We start from the raw sequence: 16,926 nt of genomic DNA, 5'->3' as shown, positions 1-16,926 counted from the left end.
AGATATTTTATTTTAGTTTGTACTACAAATTTAATTTAAGCAAAGTAAATATAAATACAGTAAGAGTGTGAGAACATTTGTTACACGAGTTCAAAGAGATTTATAAAGCAGTAATGTAATTCAGAATCATGAAGTTCTGGCAATATTTTGTCATTTTATAAAAATAACGAACTCTTATGAGCATGTGCTTTGCCGCCATATTGAAAATTACTTGAATTATGACGTCATAGTGGAAAACTCCCGTACACTTGGCACACATATACTAAATATAGGTACTATGAAAACAGTCAGGCTGTTTTCGACTGAATACGATTTTATCCGAAATATGTCGATATATACCTACTCATTACGTTCGTAATCTTAAAATGATTTTATTTATCTTTGTTTATATACATGTGTTCATAGTATGACGAAATTGTTTGAATATAATTCTTGACTTCATATATTTTTTCAGAAAGACATTCCGAATTCGATTAATTGTATAGCTTTTCTTAAATCTGGTGATGTCGTGACCGGCGATACCTCAGGTATTCTCATGATCTGGTGCCGCGAGGCCAAGGACGTGTTCAGATGCCGGAAAGAGATCAGTGCTTGTGACGTAAGATTTTATCGTAATTCTTCACAGAAAATGCCAATCACGACGAATTCGTGAAACTCCGGCTAAGTTCGTCGCTTTTGAATCGAAGAACCATTAACATGATCAGGATTAACAAAGACATGTTGTTATATGCATTTAATTCTAAATGTAAATCAATGGGAAAAAGAGTTAAATCAGTCAAATGATATAATAACATTAGACTCATTGTCTAAACTTGACTTTGTATCATAGTTTGGGGACCTTTCTATTGAAAATGTGTCAGAGTTAAATCGTATACATATACATGCACAGTGCGTTAACTGGAGTGCAGGTATTAGTTACCCGCACTCCAGAGCATGTCCATTGATTGGCTCATTTTTGCTAAGGTTTACATATTGTGACGGAAGAGAAAGGGAAAGCGACAGAAATATCATATTCAGATGTTCGTTCATTGGTTCCTTTTTGCCGGGGTTTCATATTGTCACAGAGAACGTGTTTTTATGTTTGACTATGATACAAAAGAGAAAGATCATCAAAACACTCGGCAATCTAATTAATACTCGGGGGCTACGCCCCCTCGTACAAATCAGATAGCTTCGTGTTTGGATGCTCTTTCTATTACAAAGATTACATTTAAGATACTTGGCGCGTCAGATAACAACCAAAATGAAGATATAATACATTGTATGTATTCAGTATTTTAGGGATATTTTTTCAGAAACAGTTCAGTTATGTCCGTACATGATAGATAATAAACACATCCATGGTGCATTATACATTCTAAGTATTTTGTGTGTGACACTGTTCGATGCTATTTATATATTATATATATATATATATATATATATATCAAAACTGTTGTACAAGAAAAAATGTTTACTTAAGATTGCCTCTAAAATCCTAAATATTTGTGAATTACTTGCGTACTGTTTTGTGCGCACGATTAATGACATTGTCCAATGATACTTTATAACAGAGATCACGTGAGTTAAGCCATAAATCACGTGAAGTTCTTTGTATCGTGACAGCTGTCAAATCAAATTCATCTGTTGGACATGACATAGTTACAAAACTGATATAGATGTAAGATTGTACTAGTTGTTTCTAAATAATTGATTTATTACATACTATGTCATGTAGTTGATATACTGGGCCAGAATTCTAAATAACCCTTAAATAATGAATATTGGATCACTTAATTAACTGGTGTTTAACCATTGTCCACAAGGTCATACATATTTATACACTTTTCAAAACTATTCACGCAACATAAGGCCAAACTTATGAATATATTTGTTTCCATTTATTCTGACCAATATATTTACATTACTAGTATACTGAATACCATAGCAAAATATCTATGGTGACTAGATTGGGCCATTGACAGTTATTCAGATGACAGATCGAAAATTAAACAAGACCAAAGAGTAAAATAGTTTATTGGCTTAAATGAAATAGATAACTGGCTTAAGTGAAATATTTTATTGACTTATGTGAAATACGTACTTGGCTTCAGTGAAATATTTAATTTCACTTCTAATATTTCAGGAACCAATCACAGCAATTGTTTATATGGAAGAAGACGACAAGCTGTTGGTAGCATCTGGAAACGAGATTAAGGCACTGGATGTAAAGAACGGTTATACTTTGATTGATAAGAAAAAGGACAAAAAAGAGGTAACATACGTTTGTTGATATATGGATCTTTCCTGAAATATAATCCTTCATGAATCCTCCATATAACGACCCTTAAAATGTGATTGATTTATTTAAGCTGATTCAACAAACTCTTGCCTTCATTTTGCGGGGCATGGGCAATATACAAGATAAAAGTGAGTTTGCAATAACAGCGCATTCAAAGCTATAATCATTATTATATCCATGTATATACTTTGTATTGCAACACACGTGACTTGTATTGTGTTTTTTTTTCACAAAAGATGTTATTCGACAAATGTGGGTGGTGGCGTCCGTGGCCGAGTAGTTAAGGTCGTTGACTTTAAACCACTTTACCCTCACCACTATTCTTGTTTATCGGGTCACAGATTCATATACTAATGAACCTTAAGTATCGGGGAGAATTGCATACCTCACTGAAACCGGTGCTAGAGGGGCGTATGAGATGCTGAGCCTTCATTGCAATCTCTCACAGTCAGTGCCTGAGAAGTTTTCAGGATTGCAAAAAATATATATCAACATGCAAAAATTTTATTCTTATATATTTGATTTATATTTTAATCTTATTTGTGATTACTTATACAGATACCTCAAGGAGCGGGTGACATAATGACGCTTGTCCCGCAGGCGCCCAGGGGGGCCGGAGGTAGAGTGTATGTTGGAACTACAAACGATGCCATTTTTGAAGGTTCCATGAAGCAAAAATTCAGATGCATAGTTCAGGTACACGGAAAGACTTAATTTTATTTTATATACGATATTAATAAGACAAAAAACACCAAAAATAGAATCATTGGCATATAAAAACTGACTTTTATTTTTTTTATTTCAATCAGTAGAATTTAGAATTAACTTTATGAACACATCTGGGGATGTTTCTTAATTCGAAATTTCACCATTACCATCAATAAATGTTGAATTCTGCTTAAGCCGGTGCTATAGGACGTGGACGGTTACTTGCATTTTCCAATGCTCAATTGAACCGAGCCTGCAACATTTACAATTGTGTCGCTTTGTGCGTTCTTTAGGGATTCTACATTTCTCTCTATTTTCATGCATTTCCGTTCGCAGCATGTTCCCCGATAAAGCTTAAGATTGACAAGAAAAGTGCTCTTTATTATGTTATCAATTAATACACATCTGCAGATACATATATTTCTAAATTTAAAATTTAACTTACTTTTGGTTTCAAATAAGGGTGATGTGGGCTGGGTGTAAATTTACCATTGCCGTCCATGAACGGGTCCAAACAAATCGAGCCTGCAAATGTGTTTTATGTTTATCGTGTAGGGCCTATTTTTAGGATTTTCATTTTGACTTATATTAGTTGTACCTGATCTCATAAGACTTTACAGATATTCCGTTATATTCCAAAAAATGAATATACCATAATATCTATTTTTGTAAACTTGTAGAGTCACTATGACGGGTACTGCTGTGTGGCACCGCATAAGATCGAGCCTACGTTCTTTTCTGCTGGTTTCGATCAAGTGGTTTACAAGTGGGGAATGATAAACCATAAAGTGATATGGGGGACTCATATTGAGGTTTGTATTTTAATTATAATAATTAATTATGTTTTTAGTTAAAATTAAATTTAGTTAAACTTTTTTGTGACTTTCTGAAATCCTGGCTGAACCGGCGGAAGAATACATAAAATGTCCCGCTGTCATGGAGCATAGATTAATTTTAGTATATGTGTGGAGGCATTGCACCTTCTCACCTTTCCGATACCTTTGTTTGGCTTTACTGATAATGAACTTCTGGGTAAGTTACCACTTTACCGTGCATTAAAATAATGCAAGAATTACAGAGAAAATAAATTGTTTTACTTCCACGGACAACGATATTTTGATACTTCGTATAATGCCTGTCTGTGAAGGGCCGTGTGATTGCATAACTAAAAATGACTTTCTCTTGAAATCCGGATCGCAATGCACGTGAAACAAATACGGTGGCAATCAGACCTACATGCAAGAAATAACTTTAATAGATCTGAGCTTTAGTCAAATACACTGGATAAAACGACCTTCAAAATGACAATTAAATGATTATGGAATAGGTTTGTCTTGGAAAAACATTGATTTTCTATTTATATCTCTTCTTTTAACAGCATCCGTGTACAGCGTTGGCAACATTGTCGAAAAACATGAAAACGTTTGACATTGTGGCCGTTGGCACGGTTATCGGGGCCATTTATATTCTCCATGCCTATAACGGTATGAACCTTACAACTGTAACCGTTGGGATGGACCCAATTGGATGTCTTTCTTTTTCTGATGGTAAGTATGTATTTTATTTGTACTTATGTACTCTTGAAATAATAATATCATCGTGTATTGGGATAACGAGACAACAGTTGATGACATCGACAACCGACAAACGGTTCACGAGGCGTGAATGGAGAAATGGTCCGTGTTTATATTCTTTTAACAACAAGAGAATTGAATTAAGGCTTCAATCGCTTATATTATACCTTTTTTAGGTATGCTTTATAGATCTAAACTTCATTTCACCTACAATTTTTTCGAAAATATAAAACCGGGTTATTTGATCTACAATTATTTTCCGCTAGACGAATATCAAACGGGTGCATCTTTTCTCATTTGTTTGGTGTGTTGAAAAGAGTTACATAGGCATAAGCTTGAATGAATTGAAAATACTGTAAAAAAAATGCCAAACAGACACAAAGAGCCAATAATTTAAAGATTATATCCCTAAACCTGCTAAAATATGTGTAATGGATTTGCCCTGTTTTGAATTTGGAACAGTCCCTTCAAATTTTAGGGATTTAAATTACAAGATACAAATATAAGGTATTCTGTCGTTCAGACAGACCTTGCCCGTACTGGTGTGGCAAAGGGTAATCACATGGTCCAGCAGGTGATGTGTTAAACATTTTTTGTCTATCTTTTGTCTATGTGCTCTTTTTTTATTTGTTGTTGTTGTTGTTGTTGTTGTTGTTTTGACATTAATATTAGTGTTTCAACATAATTTCAGATGAAAGTCGTATTGCTGTCGGATGTAACGATGGTTCTATAAGCGTGTATGAAATACCCGACAGGAAGACGTTTATCAAGGCCAAGGTCTCATCTATGGTGAGTAAAAACTGTTTTTTGAGGATTTTGATCATTGCTGTATCCGTAAATATGCGACTAATTTCAGATGATATCATATAAATGTAGAGCGCGCCCTTTCACTTCTTATCAATCAAATACTGAAATCTGAGTTTGACCTGAGGAAATTTCTTTACCTCCTCGATGTTATAAAAACAGTTCCCCAGCTCAAGCGCAGATCTCTCATGTATTTGTTTGGTCAGAAATTGTGACAGAAAATACAATGAAAAGCCTGATATTTGAGAAAGAATGGTTGTACAACCCTGAAGGCATGGTCTTGTGCCGGTGACTAACTTGAATCAGCTGTTCAAAGAGGATTTTGATTGACATGTGCCTCTTGGTAAAGAGACTTTCCAATTCTTATTCCATTGTCACCCTGACAATACGCAATAATCGGCTGATCAATTGTTTGTTCCAAAATGCCTTTAAATAATTCAAACTTCTAAACTTGCGTGCCAATGCTTGTAATATATTTGAAATTAAGATTTCTGACCTTCATGTGATGTGCAATCTAATTTGTATTTGCTATTTGATGACCACGTGTTTCAGTGTCACAGCGATGCAGTAGCAAGCCTAGATTGGTCGACGGACGGACGATGTATACAAAGTTCATCGGAGTCGAACGAGCTGATGTTCTGTAAGTACTGTGCTAATGTTTTAATCTTAATCTCCCGGAGAAGCAATTGTTGCTCTAAAGGTGAAATTTCTTGACCTAGCAATTCGACATGATTTTGTGTCAAGGAGTTCTTGTAAGAGGATGTCAGTACGGTCTATAAACAATGGTCTGTCAGAGTAGAAAGAAGGTCTCTAAACGATGGCAATTGTTCACCTTTGAAAAAGACAGAACGAATTGTAATATGAACGTTAAAAAGTTTACAGTTATAAATTTTGTCGACATTTTATCATCCCCGGTAGATACTCTCTTGCGCATCGGTCGAATGTTTCAGGTCGAATGTTCCACTATCGCTCACTAGCGTGAGTGTATTCAATATTCAATGAGCTGCGAAGGGAGTGTACCCTGGTAAAATATTAGTAATTTCATTTAAGTAACTGTTTATTATCAACTTTGTGGGTATCAAGATGCAAATTTAAAGTAAGTCAACCAGCAGTAGTTCTTTGTAAATTCTAAACTCGAGCTATTGCACTCGTACAGGCGTTGGCCTCAGCGGTTGTTTTTGCGTGCTGTTGGTCAGTCACAATCTACTAAAGGGAATAGTTTGAAACTCCACATTATTAATTGAGAGCATAATAGAAGGGCACTGTCCAAACATGGATTATTTTGACAGAATTATGGCTATTTTTGAACTAAGGGAATTCTACATTATCCAAGCTTTTTTCTAACTATCAAGCACCGAGAATAGTCCTACCGACAACTATTGATAAATATAATATTTGAGTTTGTAATTACTTAATAAACTATTTTCCTTTTTGCTGTTTTAGGGAATACAGATACGATGGATCCTGTAGAATCGCCATCATCTGTCAGAAATATAGACTGGTCTACAATGAATTGTCCATTGTCATACGGTTATGTTGGTGAGAAAAATAGATTGTTTATTCAACTTTCCTTACAAAAATATAAATGCTCGTTAATAATATGGGACCATTGATTATAAATACGTTTGCGTATTTTTGAAGAATTTTTATATGATTGTTTTGATGTTCTCGTATGGGGAGGAACGGGGTATTACGAGGCGATTATCTCGCTGTACTTTTTGTCAAAAGTTTGACATTTAAGTTGTGTAAAGTAGTTAAGAACCAAATAATTGGCATTTTCTCTCATTTTGGCCAATGACTAAATGTTTTTTATATCCTAATCCAAATGTATCCCGTAATACAAATAAATAATCATAGTATATTCATTTATTTATTTAATGATAAATAGAGCAAATATTGTCTTAAGATAATATTTTTGATTTAATAATAATAACATAATTTGAAGTTGGTTTTAAATAGCTTATTGTCTTCGTTGAATAACCGTGATTTATCAAGTTTACTATTTCACTTACTTTTGTCTCCCTTTATTCAACATGTCTGCATTTTTTGTATCATTTTATAATCAAGCATAAGTATGTTTGATTATTTTCATTACTCGGTCGACATTTATATATAGCATGCACCATGCAACATCTAGAATATTTATGAAAATCTAAATCCAACATTAAAGTCCCAGTTTACATAACCCGGAAGCGTCCGGTTCCCTCAATAGGTAGAGCTTTGGACTGTGAATTGGGCGGCAGTGGTTCGATTCCCGAACGATTCAGGTCATTTTCTTTCTAATTGACCATGAAATCCTTTCCTTTGTTATTCGCACTGTACATATGCTCTAGCATTTACATAATTTATCAGCTCCTTGCGAAAGTGAAGACAACTAGTACTGGTAAACTGCTTGGCAGCCTGCCGAGGTACGATGCGGTGCGGTGACTGAACTGTGCTCTGGTTAATTCAAAGTGGCTTACTGCTGTGATCCAGAGGGTAAACTAACATAACCACAACCACCATTAAAATCCTTCTTCCCTTTATTCAGTCTCTAAATTTTAAGAATACATGAATAATTTCAAGAAGTACATGTTATGAGGGCAGATTTCGTTGTTTAATCATGTTTTCCTTTCTAATTTTCAATATGATCTCATGATATTAGATTTTGTTATAATTTAACAGGACCTTGGTCTAACATGGGAAAACGAGAAGTGATAAAAGTAGCCAACCGCTCACCTAACAGAAAATATTGCATTATGGGTGACTCGTGTGGTAGAATACGACTTTATAAATACCCATGTACAAAAGAAAACGTAAGAACTTTTCTTTGTAGAAAATAAATCGGTTTCTTACAAGTAATCATTCTTGAATAACAACAATCCAATTATTTGACATATTTTGCATATTTTGAAATCTGACGAATGTTGTCGACAGTTTCCGTAATTCATCGAAATATTAAGACTGTAGATGAAGTAATACATTTGTTGATTTACGGTAAAGAACGTCATTTTTCGTAAATATCGTTATATTAATGAGTATACATACTGGCTAAAGATCTATGTAAAATACGGAAATGGTCGAAATATGTCGGACTTTTACAAACTTATGATGCAAATGTTCTGTTCAGCATTACTTTGGACATGATAGGCATTGAGAAAAGCTTTCAGGCCTATTGTTGATAATGCATTCAGTGTCAATTTTTACAGACATATACTCTCAGGATACTATTTATATATCTCATGTTAAAACGTGCTTTTGATATGTATTGCAACTCGTGATATTTTCTTTTTATGTCAGGCGGAATTTAAAGGCGTTCGAATATACGGAAGTGACGTCATGGCATTGGCTTTTACCGCAGACGACAACAGCCTGGTCTCGTGCGGCGGAGCAGACGCAGGACTGGTCCAATGGGAAATCACTGACGATTAAAGACTTGAATGTGTAAAGCGGAAGTAGGCAGAGATACGGAATACGAATGATAATAAAATGATGGTCAACTTTTATTTTTTTTTCCTTACAATTCGAACCCGTAGGGATCTGTTATTCGAATTACACAAATACTCTACAAAAACTATTTCCGCGTCTACGTGTCTTATTTTTATATTAAACCTTTTGCATAATAGACCTAGTCGAGGGCTTTCATTATTTATGTTAATATTTACCATCTTTTTGTTAAGATTCAATAGAATTTAATTCATTTTGTTTTTCTTCAACACACTCTGTATGTTTCATATATCTTTTGTATATACATGGATATTTATTGTATGTGAAAATTTCTTCTAAAATATAATCTGTCTGTATGTAACGTTTACATAATTTTGGGGAGCACTGGAAAAGTTGACTCAAGGAAGTAAAAAGAACATTAACTTTTTATAACTTTTGCTATATATTTCTTTTCGAGTTTCACATTACAAGCAACTATTATTTAGCATTTTTTTAGTGTTAAATAACAGACATATTTATGAAAGGAAATGTGTGAGTGTTATTTTAGTAAGAAAATGATTAATTGATAAAGAAAATAATTTTAATTGAAAATTGAAATTGTAAACATTTTTTTTCTCTTTTTTTTGCAGGGATGTTGATATGATGAAACTGAAAATATGTTTTTTCGATTTTTTTTATAGGACTTTGCCAATTATATGTGTAAAATATACGATCATTCTTACAGTTCGTTTTTGCTGAAAAATTACTTTTCTTGTGCAAAAAGACCTCAAATAAAAAGCCTTTTAACCGCTTCTAGCTCAAATCGGATTAAGAACCTTGGATACCCTTTAAAATCTCATGCCGTCGTTGTCTTTATATCTGAAAAGAAAAATCATCAAAAATAGAATGACACCAAGATTTATAAGAATTATACGTTTACATATTTATAAACGGACATCTGTAAATGAAGGTGCTTTGATTTGAAAAGTTCGTCTATGGGTATGTAGCACTTTTTTGTCGAATTGATTAATCCTTCTGATATAGTTAAAAAATTTGATTTGGATAAAAAGAAGACATTCGAAAATACACATCAAGTAGTCTCTATGCGAGACTTTAAACACTAAGACAGATAAAAACTTTTCAAAATTGTTTAAAATTGACAACCAAGCACCTGATCGGCTCAAAGGGCTAGCTAATTTATCACAAAAGATGATTTATCGCACAGGCTTATCAAACGCTCGACAAATTCCAAAACGTCTTATTAAAAGGGAAGTTTGTCGTTGTTATACGAAAATCATTTGATTGTTAATAGATGAAAGGGTCCTTTGATTTATTAATCTACTGACGATGTATATTGTAAACAGAAGAACCGATTTGTGAAGTATTTCTGCGGTTTAAGTAGATACGTCATGCCCAAAAATGTAAGACTATATGTATATTAAAAAGGACTAAGCGAACTATCTATTCTTCTTGAGTTTTTTTTTTAGTAAATATAAAATGTTTATAAACAGGGGTATATAGATGTATATGAACAATGGACATTGTTTATACATTTAATTCAATAACAGCCGACATAATTACCGAATAAGTTGCAACGGAGTGAGCGAACGATCTTAAATTTTGCAAACATGTTAATGGTCTAGACCTCACATCAGATTGGAGCATTAATTTCGAAAAATTATTTTCAGTCCCGTCATGTCAAAAAGCACTAAGTGGAGTCCCTTTAATCTTCTAGTGATCTATATAACTTCTGAACAGGCACAATGACAAATGACTGTGTTATAAAGTTTTGAAATAGTACGAAATGTTTTGGTTTATATGAATGCCTTTACTTATCAATAATAAACGAGAAACATCTTATTTGTCCTTACCTTGAATAGTTAGCTATATACTTGTAGTGTAACTTAAGTCAGAGAGTGTTAATCATTGACTTAAATTAGTTATTACCGAGTAGCCGAGGAACGCTACAACTTTACGACATTTACAATTGTAGTTGTTTACCCTTTAATTTGCTGTTACAGTATTTCTTAAATGGACATGTCCCGCGTCCTGGTGTGACACTGTCTTTTATAGCAATATTCAGGATATCAAGATGAAAATCTTAAGTTAGGCGACTCACGGTATCGAACCGGGTCAGTCTGCACAGATGTCTTGGCTGGCCGGGTTCTATACCGGGGGCAAAAACTAATCACTTTTTTTCGATTTCAACAGCGTAAGAGTTAAAAAAAGATATTACCATACAACGGTCGCAATTACTATTTCTGAAGACAATGAATTATAGCCCCAGAGAAGTAAAAAAAACGGGATTTCAAATGAGCCGCGTCGTGACAAAACCAACACAATGGGTTTGCGACCAGCATGGTTCCAGACCAGCCTGCGCATCCGCGCAGTCTGATCAGGATCCATGTTGTTCGCTTACAAACCCTATTACAAGTAGAAAAACTGATAGGGAACAGCATGGATCCTGATCAGACTGCGCGGAGGCGCAGGCTGGTCTTGATCCATGCTGGTCGTAAACCCACTATGTTGGTTTTGTCATGACGCGGCTCAAATATTTTTCACATGTATTGAGTTATCAATTGGTGATTTCCCATCGGGTCATCAAAACTTCCCCTTATCTGAAATGTCGATAGCTCCGATATCGGGTTACTCTGTCCATTTACTGTACGTATGAATTTCGTTTCTTTACAAAAAGTTTTCAATTTCTTTAAAATGATCAATTAAGTCTATTGAATTTAGCTACTTTTTACCATACTATTAATATTTGTGTCCAGATTAATTTGGTCAACACGCTTTATTCTTGTTTTGATATATAAATATCTTCTAGATAATCTTTTGTGCATGTACAGTGAAAAGGCTCGAACATGTTCTGTAGTTTAATAGAATGAGTGGGTTTTTAATGTTTTGTTTTTGTTTATATCTTTGGAACACTAATCTTGTTGAAATTATTGATGACATAGTTGATGTAAAATAAATGCTCAAATGTTTTTTTTATGTGTTTAGGTATCATAAGGAATATTTGTAAATTGATTATGTTTTCTTACAGTAAGCTAGCTTCTATAGTCTCGCATTAAAGTGGATTGGTCTACAACTGTCACATTGTCCATAATTATTTCAAATGTTGATAGAAACAATATGATTGTATCATTTAGATATTCTTATGAAATATTATTTGAAAAAAGATGCCGATAAAGTTCGTTTCAAAGTGATTTAGTGTAAACATTTATATGAATAATTGCAATGTTTTGTTCAAGAACAATTTATTATCTTTTATATAAATATATGTTATATCGGATTAGTATCTCACTCTTGCCATCAACATCCATACATAAATATGTTGTGATTTGTTGTAAGTTATGCCTGATACTTAATACTATAAACGTAATTTTTTATTGTATTACATTCCTTCAAATATAGACCAATTCACTTTAAAGTGTCCCATCTATTGCATCATTGATTTTTGTTATTTAATTTCCCGATTTATTACGACTTCCACATAAAATTGTAGCTACATTTTAATTTTGAAAGCTAGTCTCCATAATCAAAATTATTTTATCATAATTATGTAAGTGTAGATAATTAAAAATTTGTTCCTTCCACATTAGTAAGTATGTTACATTTTTTGTTCACAATGAACATTTTAATTTAAGGTCCTATTTATTCATACAATTTGTACACGTTTATTTTATTGTAAAATATTTTTGTAAACATTAAATCGTTTTATATGTTAAACTTGAGAATAAACATACATGTATTTTCAACTTTTCTAGAATGCTATTAAAGTTTTTCTGCGTAGATATTTTTGTTAATAATCTAGATTTTCTTTTTTAATCAATTTTTTAAATTTAATTTTGCACGAATGGTTAAGAGAAGAAAGCAATTTTGATCTGTATATATGTATGACTTTTTATTTCCAAATTATGTTATTGTTAGTTACAATAAATACATATTCACAAATGTATGTGTTTTGCCAAGCAATTGATATAGAAATAAAAGGTCATATAATTTGAACTGTCATGCAAAATCACTTTGATTAAGATTATTTCATGTACTCAAATGTTAATTGTTTTAAAGTGGCATTATGTAAGTATATTAATATTATATATATAAGTATATAGAAGTTTAAAATACATTTTAATCATTTGATACAGTCAAAATTTGACCTTTCTAACCCTTATAATGAAACTGAAAGGGTAAGGCCTTTCGCCACCAGTATAGAACCAGGCCAGCCTGCACATCCGTTAAGTTTGACCAGGTTCGATACTGTTGGTTACTCAATATAATTTTTTTTGTATTTTAATATTAAAATTTCAATTTCTAAAACTTCTGGACTGATCCAAATTAAAAACAGGACAAAGCCATTATTCAAATTCAGCGGGATAGAGGTGGTCGTTATACACAAGGTTGACTGTATATTTTGGATCTTTGTTTTTCTTCACATTCAAATCATTTCTTTTTCCTTTTTGTATGTATCAGCAATAATATTTCTGATATGTACATTATATACTTAGAATATGTTTAAATTACTATTGTATCTTATTTAAGACAAAAATAGTTCCATTTGTAAGTTGTTGATGTTTTATTCAAACACTACATGAACGTATGTACTATTTTATTTTAATGTAATATATATGCATCATTTTTGCTTTTCTTTTGTAACGTTACCTGAGAATACTTGCATGTATATTTAATATTTATATATAATACATAAAATAACTGTTATTTATTGTGAACTGTGATAGACAAATATTTCTGAAATTTCTACTGCAATAAAAATCTCCTTTATTTATTGAATAAAAATGTTGTCCATTCTCATTAACATCATAAGACATTTTGAGAGTGTCACCTTACAACGGTTTGAGGGAAACACTATTATTGTCTTGGAAAAACACGAAAAAGAATTACTTATTCGCCATTTTTCGTTAAACTACGGATTCTAATAATTATCAATTGAGACTAAAATTTGGTCTTAAACTTGGATCATCTGACAATTGAATTAACAATTATTTTAATTTCATTTTTTGTAGAAATGGTGTTAATTGAGAGTTCGTTTTAATATTGAAGTGGTTTATATAGGGATTCTCCTGTAACTGAAACGTCACGAGATTGGACTGAACGGAATTCTTATATATTCATACTTATTTATTTACAGAATGTCAAATTGTATTAAATAGAAACATAAATGAAAAACAAGGCATAAGGTTAGAATTTCGTAAGAGAATAGTGGTAGAATTTGGAAGAAAAAAATGACAAGATAGAACTCGCGGTCTTATTTTGAAACGAAACACTATGTAAAATTTAAAACGAAATACAAGATTTAAAAAATGTCACATCGCAATATTCGGAACAGAAACACAATGGAAACTTTAAAATGAGGTAAAACTTGTAATAAAAAAGGAGGCAAACCTTTCGAGTGAAAGGACTTAAAGTTATGAAATGAAACACAGGGTAGAATTTTGAATTGAAACACGCAGGATAATTAAAATTCCGTCTTAATCTGCACTAGAAGGTAAATACCTTCAAGTATTGTGAACTCCTATATTTCATTTCCTTAACTCATTGTATGTTTTGAATCTATGTGTGCGTGCGTGTTGCGTGTGCGTGCATTTGTGCGTGCGTGAAGATAAAACGTCTGGAATAAAACTACATGTACGAATTGAAAGAGGTAATAAATAATGCGACTTTTATCCTGAATCAATGATACATATCCTCTCGTACAAGATGTAATTTATGATCGCTATTACCTTTTAAAAACAAATATACAATTGGTTTGAAGTAGGTCGGAAGTTGTAAAAATGACAGCTTGATCAAGGTGTTTTAACAATAAATTGCAAGTCAATCCGAAATACATGACATACAAAAATATTCACATGTCAACTTTTACAACCACTTGAATCAGTTTGTTCTTACTGATAAAAATGACTAATTTAAAATCGAAAAGGCAAAAAATCTGAAATTTAATATAAAGAGATTGGGAGCTGCTGCCGGAAATTTAAAATATACTTAATGTGAATTAGAAACAGTTATTTTGCATTTATGATCAATGCAAAACTTAAGCAGTCTCGGTGACTTTTCGGAGTGAAATCACTGGTTTTTGATTGATTGATTTATTTGTGTGTATATATATATGTCATATTAAAAAACAAATTAAGACAATTTATCACAGATATATCTATCACAATGTTTTTAACACAGTAATTAATTGAAAAATAATAACTTTACATTCATAATTAAATCAAAGATCTTGTTGACTTCAAGACAATATATACAACACAGGATAACCCATGAAAGTTCAATATAAAATAGAGAACTTATTTCCAATGGGGTCCTTTGATGGTAAAGAATATATTTTCTTGAGAACTGGCATTCAGGTCCATACTTAGAGATGATATACTGGACTGATGTTAAATTTCTAAGATCAAATAATATTAATTTCTATTGCACATTATGTTAATTACATATATCACATATTTGCAGGAATAATACTATGAATATGACTAGTTATCACACCAATGAAAGATATCTATTTATATATATCACAAAACCAATCACAAGATACATTTATATAAAACATACTATATTGATTAAAACAATTATCTCTAAAACTAATAAAAAAGGATGACTTTGAATGAGATCTTTTAGAGGTTTTAGCCCTATTTTCTATTTATTTAGTAGTGTTCAACTGACCCTTTGTCTCATTGCATCATACATTATCATAAGTAGGCACAAAGCTCCAAAGCTGCACGTGAGTCAAAAGAACTAGACCTCAGTTGTCTCCCTTTTTCAATCCTTTGCACTATATATGACCTTGACAATGCCGACAATGCAGGTTTTGACTACGATGCAATTACATGTATGTATTTATGTGAATCAGGCGTTGCTTGTCATCATTGAACTCAAGTATGGTAATGTGTTAAGGCCTCAACAGACGGTAGGATTTAGTTGTACAGCACTAACAAGTAGAGATTTTGATGCTAAAGCATCAAGTCGCCGGATAGAAAAATTATTGTATTATCATAAATATAAGAAAATATAAGTTTAATGGTTCAAGTATAAAAATAAGAGGAACAATGAGTTGAGTAATGTTTGCCACTGAGGCTTGTAAGGCAAGTGCTATGCTGGTAATTCTTCTTGTAATTTTACTTTATACATATACTGTTGTACCATACATTGAAATCCGTATAGGTTACTAGTTCAGATTCAGATAATTACCGACAAATAATTACCGATCATCGAATATTTGCAAAGTGACGATGAAAATATATATGTTTAATTATTACATGAAACAATACAATTTTATTGTAAAAGTGTTGTACATCATTATTATGTGCTATAGAAAAAATATATAATTTAGTTGAAATCAATACACGTATTCCAATCGTTACATACGATATATAAAATTAACGTTTAATTGCCTTTCAGTGCGATAAACTATCAACACAAAGATAGTTTATTATTTTTTTCTATGTATCTAATACGATTCCGGACCCCTGACGTCATACCGTTTTGGAAACCTGCGTGACGGAAACCGACGGAATATACCGAAATCAACGATTACCATTATATATTTCAATAATGTGCCTCTTAAGCATAACATTATTTTGGGATGTTCAACCTAAACTAAACAATTGAACTTTCTTGTCGAATGTTTGACAGAAAGGGCCAAGTTAAACCCTTTACCAAGAAGAAAGGAAAAGGTTTTGAAAATGTATTTTTAATGTAAACAGGTTTCTCTAATGATATGAAGTATGAACCTGATTAATGAAAAATAACTTATGTAATTATCTGTACAAAATTACAATGATTTACATTTTATCAGTTACCACCATTAACAAGTTACCTGTCTTATCAGCAATCTGTAACTATTAATAGCTTTTATAACGATATACAACATATATAAACATGTACATTGTAGTCACGTGATTCTTACGAAATACCAGGGAGCATTTGTTTATAATTAGATAAAATAATGTAATATAAAAGGTCTCATAAAAAATAAACAACCAAATAATTCTAAAGTGTCTTTACAAATTTCATTCATGATTTATATATTATAAAATAGCAATGCTTGACACACAGAAAAAAAGTAAAAGTATCTCTAATATTCAATGACTGATCCTTGGGGATACGTTATTGATTCATTTTATGAAAATT

General features: G+C 32.2%; 1 protein-coding gene across 4 annotated transcripts in view; it reads left to right on the top strand.

Annotated features, from left to right (window-relative positions):
- The window catches only part of LOC132726150 (echinoderm microtubule-associated protein-like 2), a 73,952-nt gene extending 64,581 nt beyond the window's left edge, over nt 1-9,371 (top strand). For 2 of the 4 annotated variants that reach the window (XM_060711417.1, XM_060711418.1), the window contains 10 exons: nt 455-598; nt 2,126-2,254; nt 2,840-2,977; nt 3,670-3,801; nt 4,368-4,536; nt 5,255-5,352; nt 5,920-6,007; nt 6,811-6,906; nt 8,032-8,162; nt 8,647-9,371. In XM_060711417.1, coding sequence (XP_060567400.1) covers nt 455-598; nt 2,126-2,254; nt 2,840-2,977; nt 3,670-3,801; nt 4,368-4,536; nt 5,255-5,352; nt 5,920-6,007; nt 6,811-6,906; nt 8,032-8,162; nt 8,647-8,778 — 1,257 coding nt within the window. In that variant the 3' untranslated portion in view covers nt 8,779-9,371. The remainder of the gene's footprint in view (nt 1-454; nt 599-2,125; nt 2,255-2,839; nt 2,978-3,669; nt 3,802-4,367; nt 4,537-5,254; nt 5,353-5,919; nt 6,008-6,810; nt 6,907-8,031; nt 8,163-8,646) is intronic. The other 2 variants (XM_060711419.1, XM_060711420.1) reach the window with 2 other exon arrangements.
- Nucleotides 9,372-16,926: the final 7,555 nt, after the last annotated feature.

Source organism: Ruditapes philippinarum, unplaced genomic scaffold (genome assembly GCF_026571515.1).
Source record: "Ruditapes philippinarum isolate M1 unplaced genomic scaffold, ASM2657151v2 ctg2116_1_1_1_1, whole genome shotgun sequence".
NCBI lineage: Eukaryota > Metazoa > Mollusca > Bivalvia > Venerida > Veneridae > Ruditapes > Ruditapes philippinarum.
The sequence above is the reverse complement of the archived record's forward strand: the minus strand, read 5'-3'. Positions and strand labels throughout refer to the sequence as shown.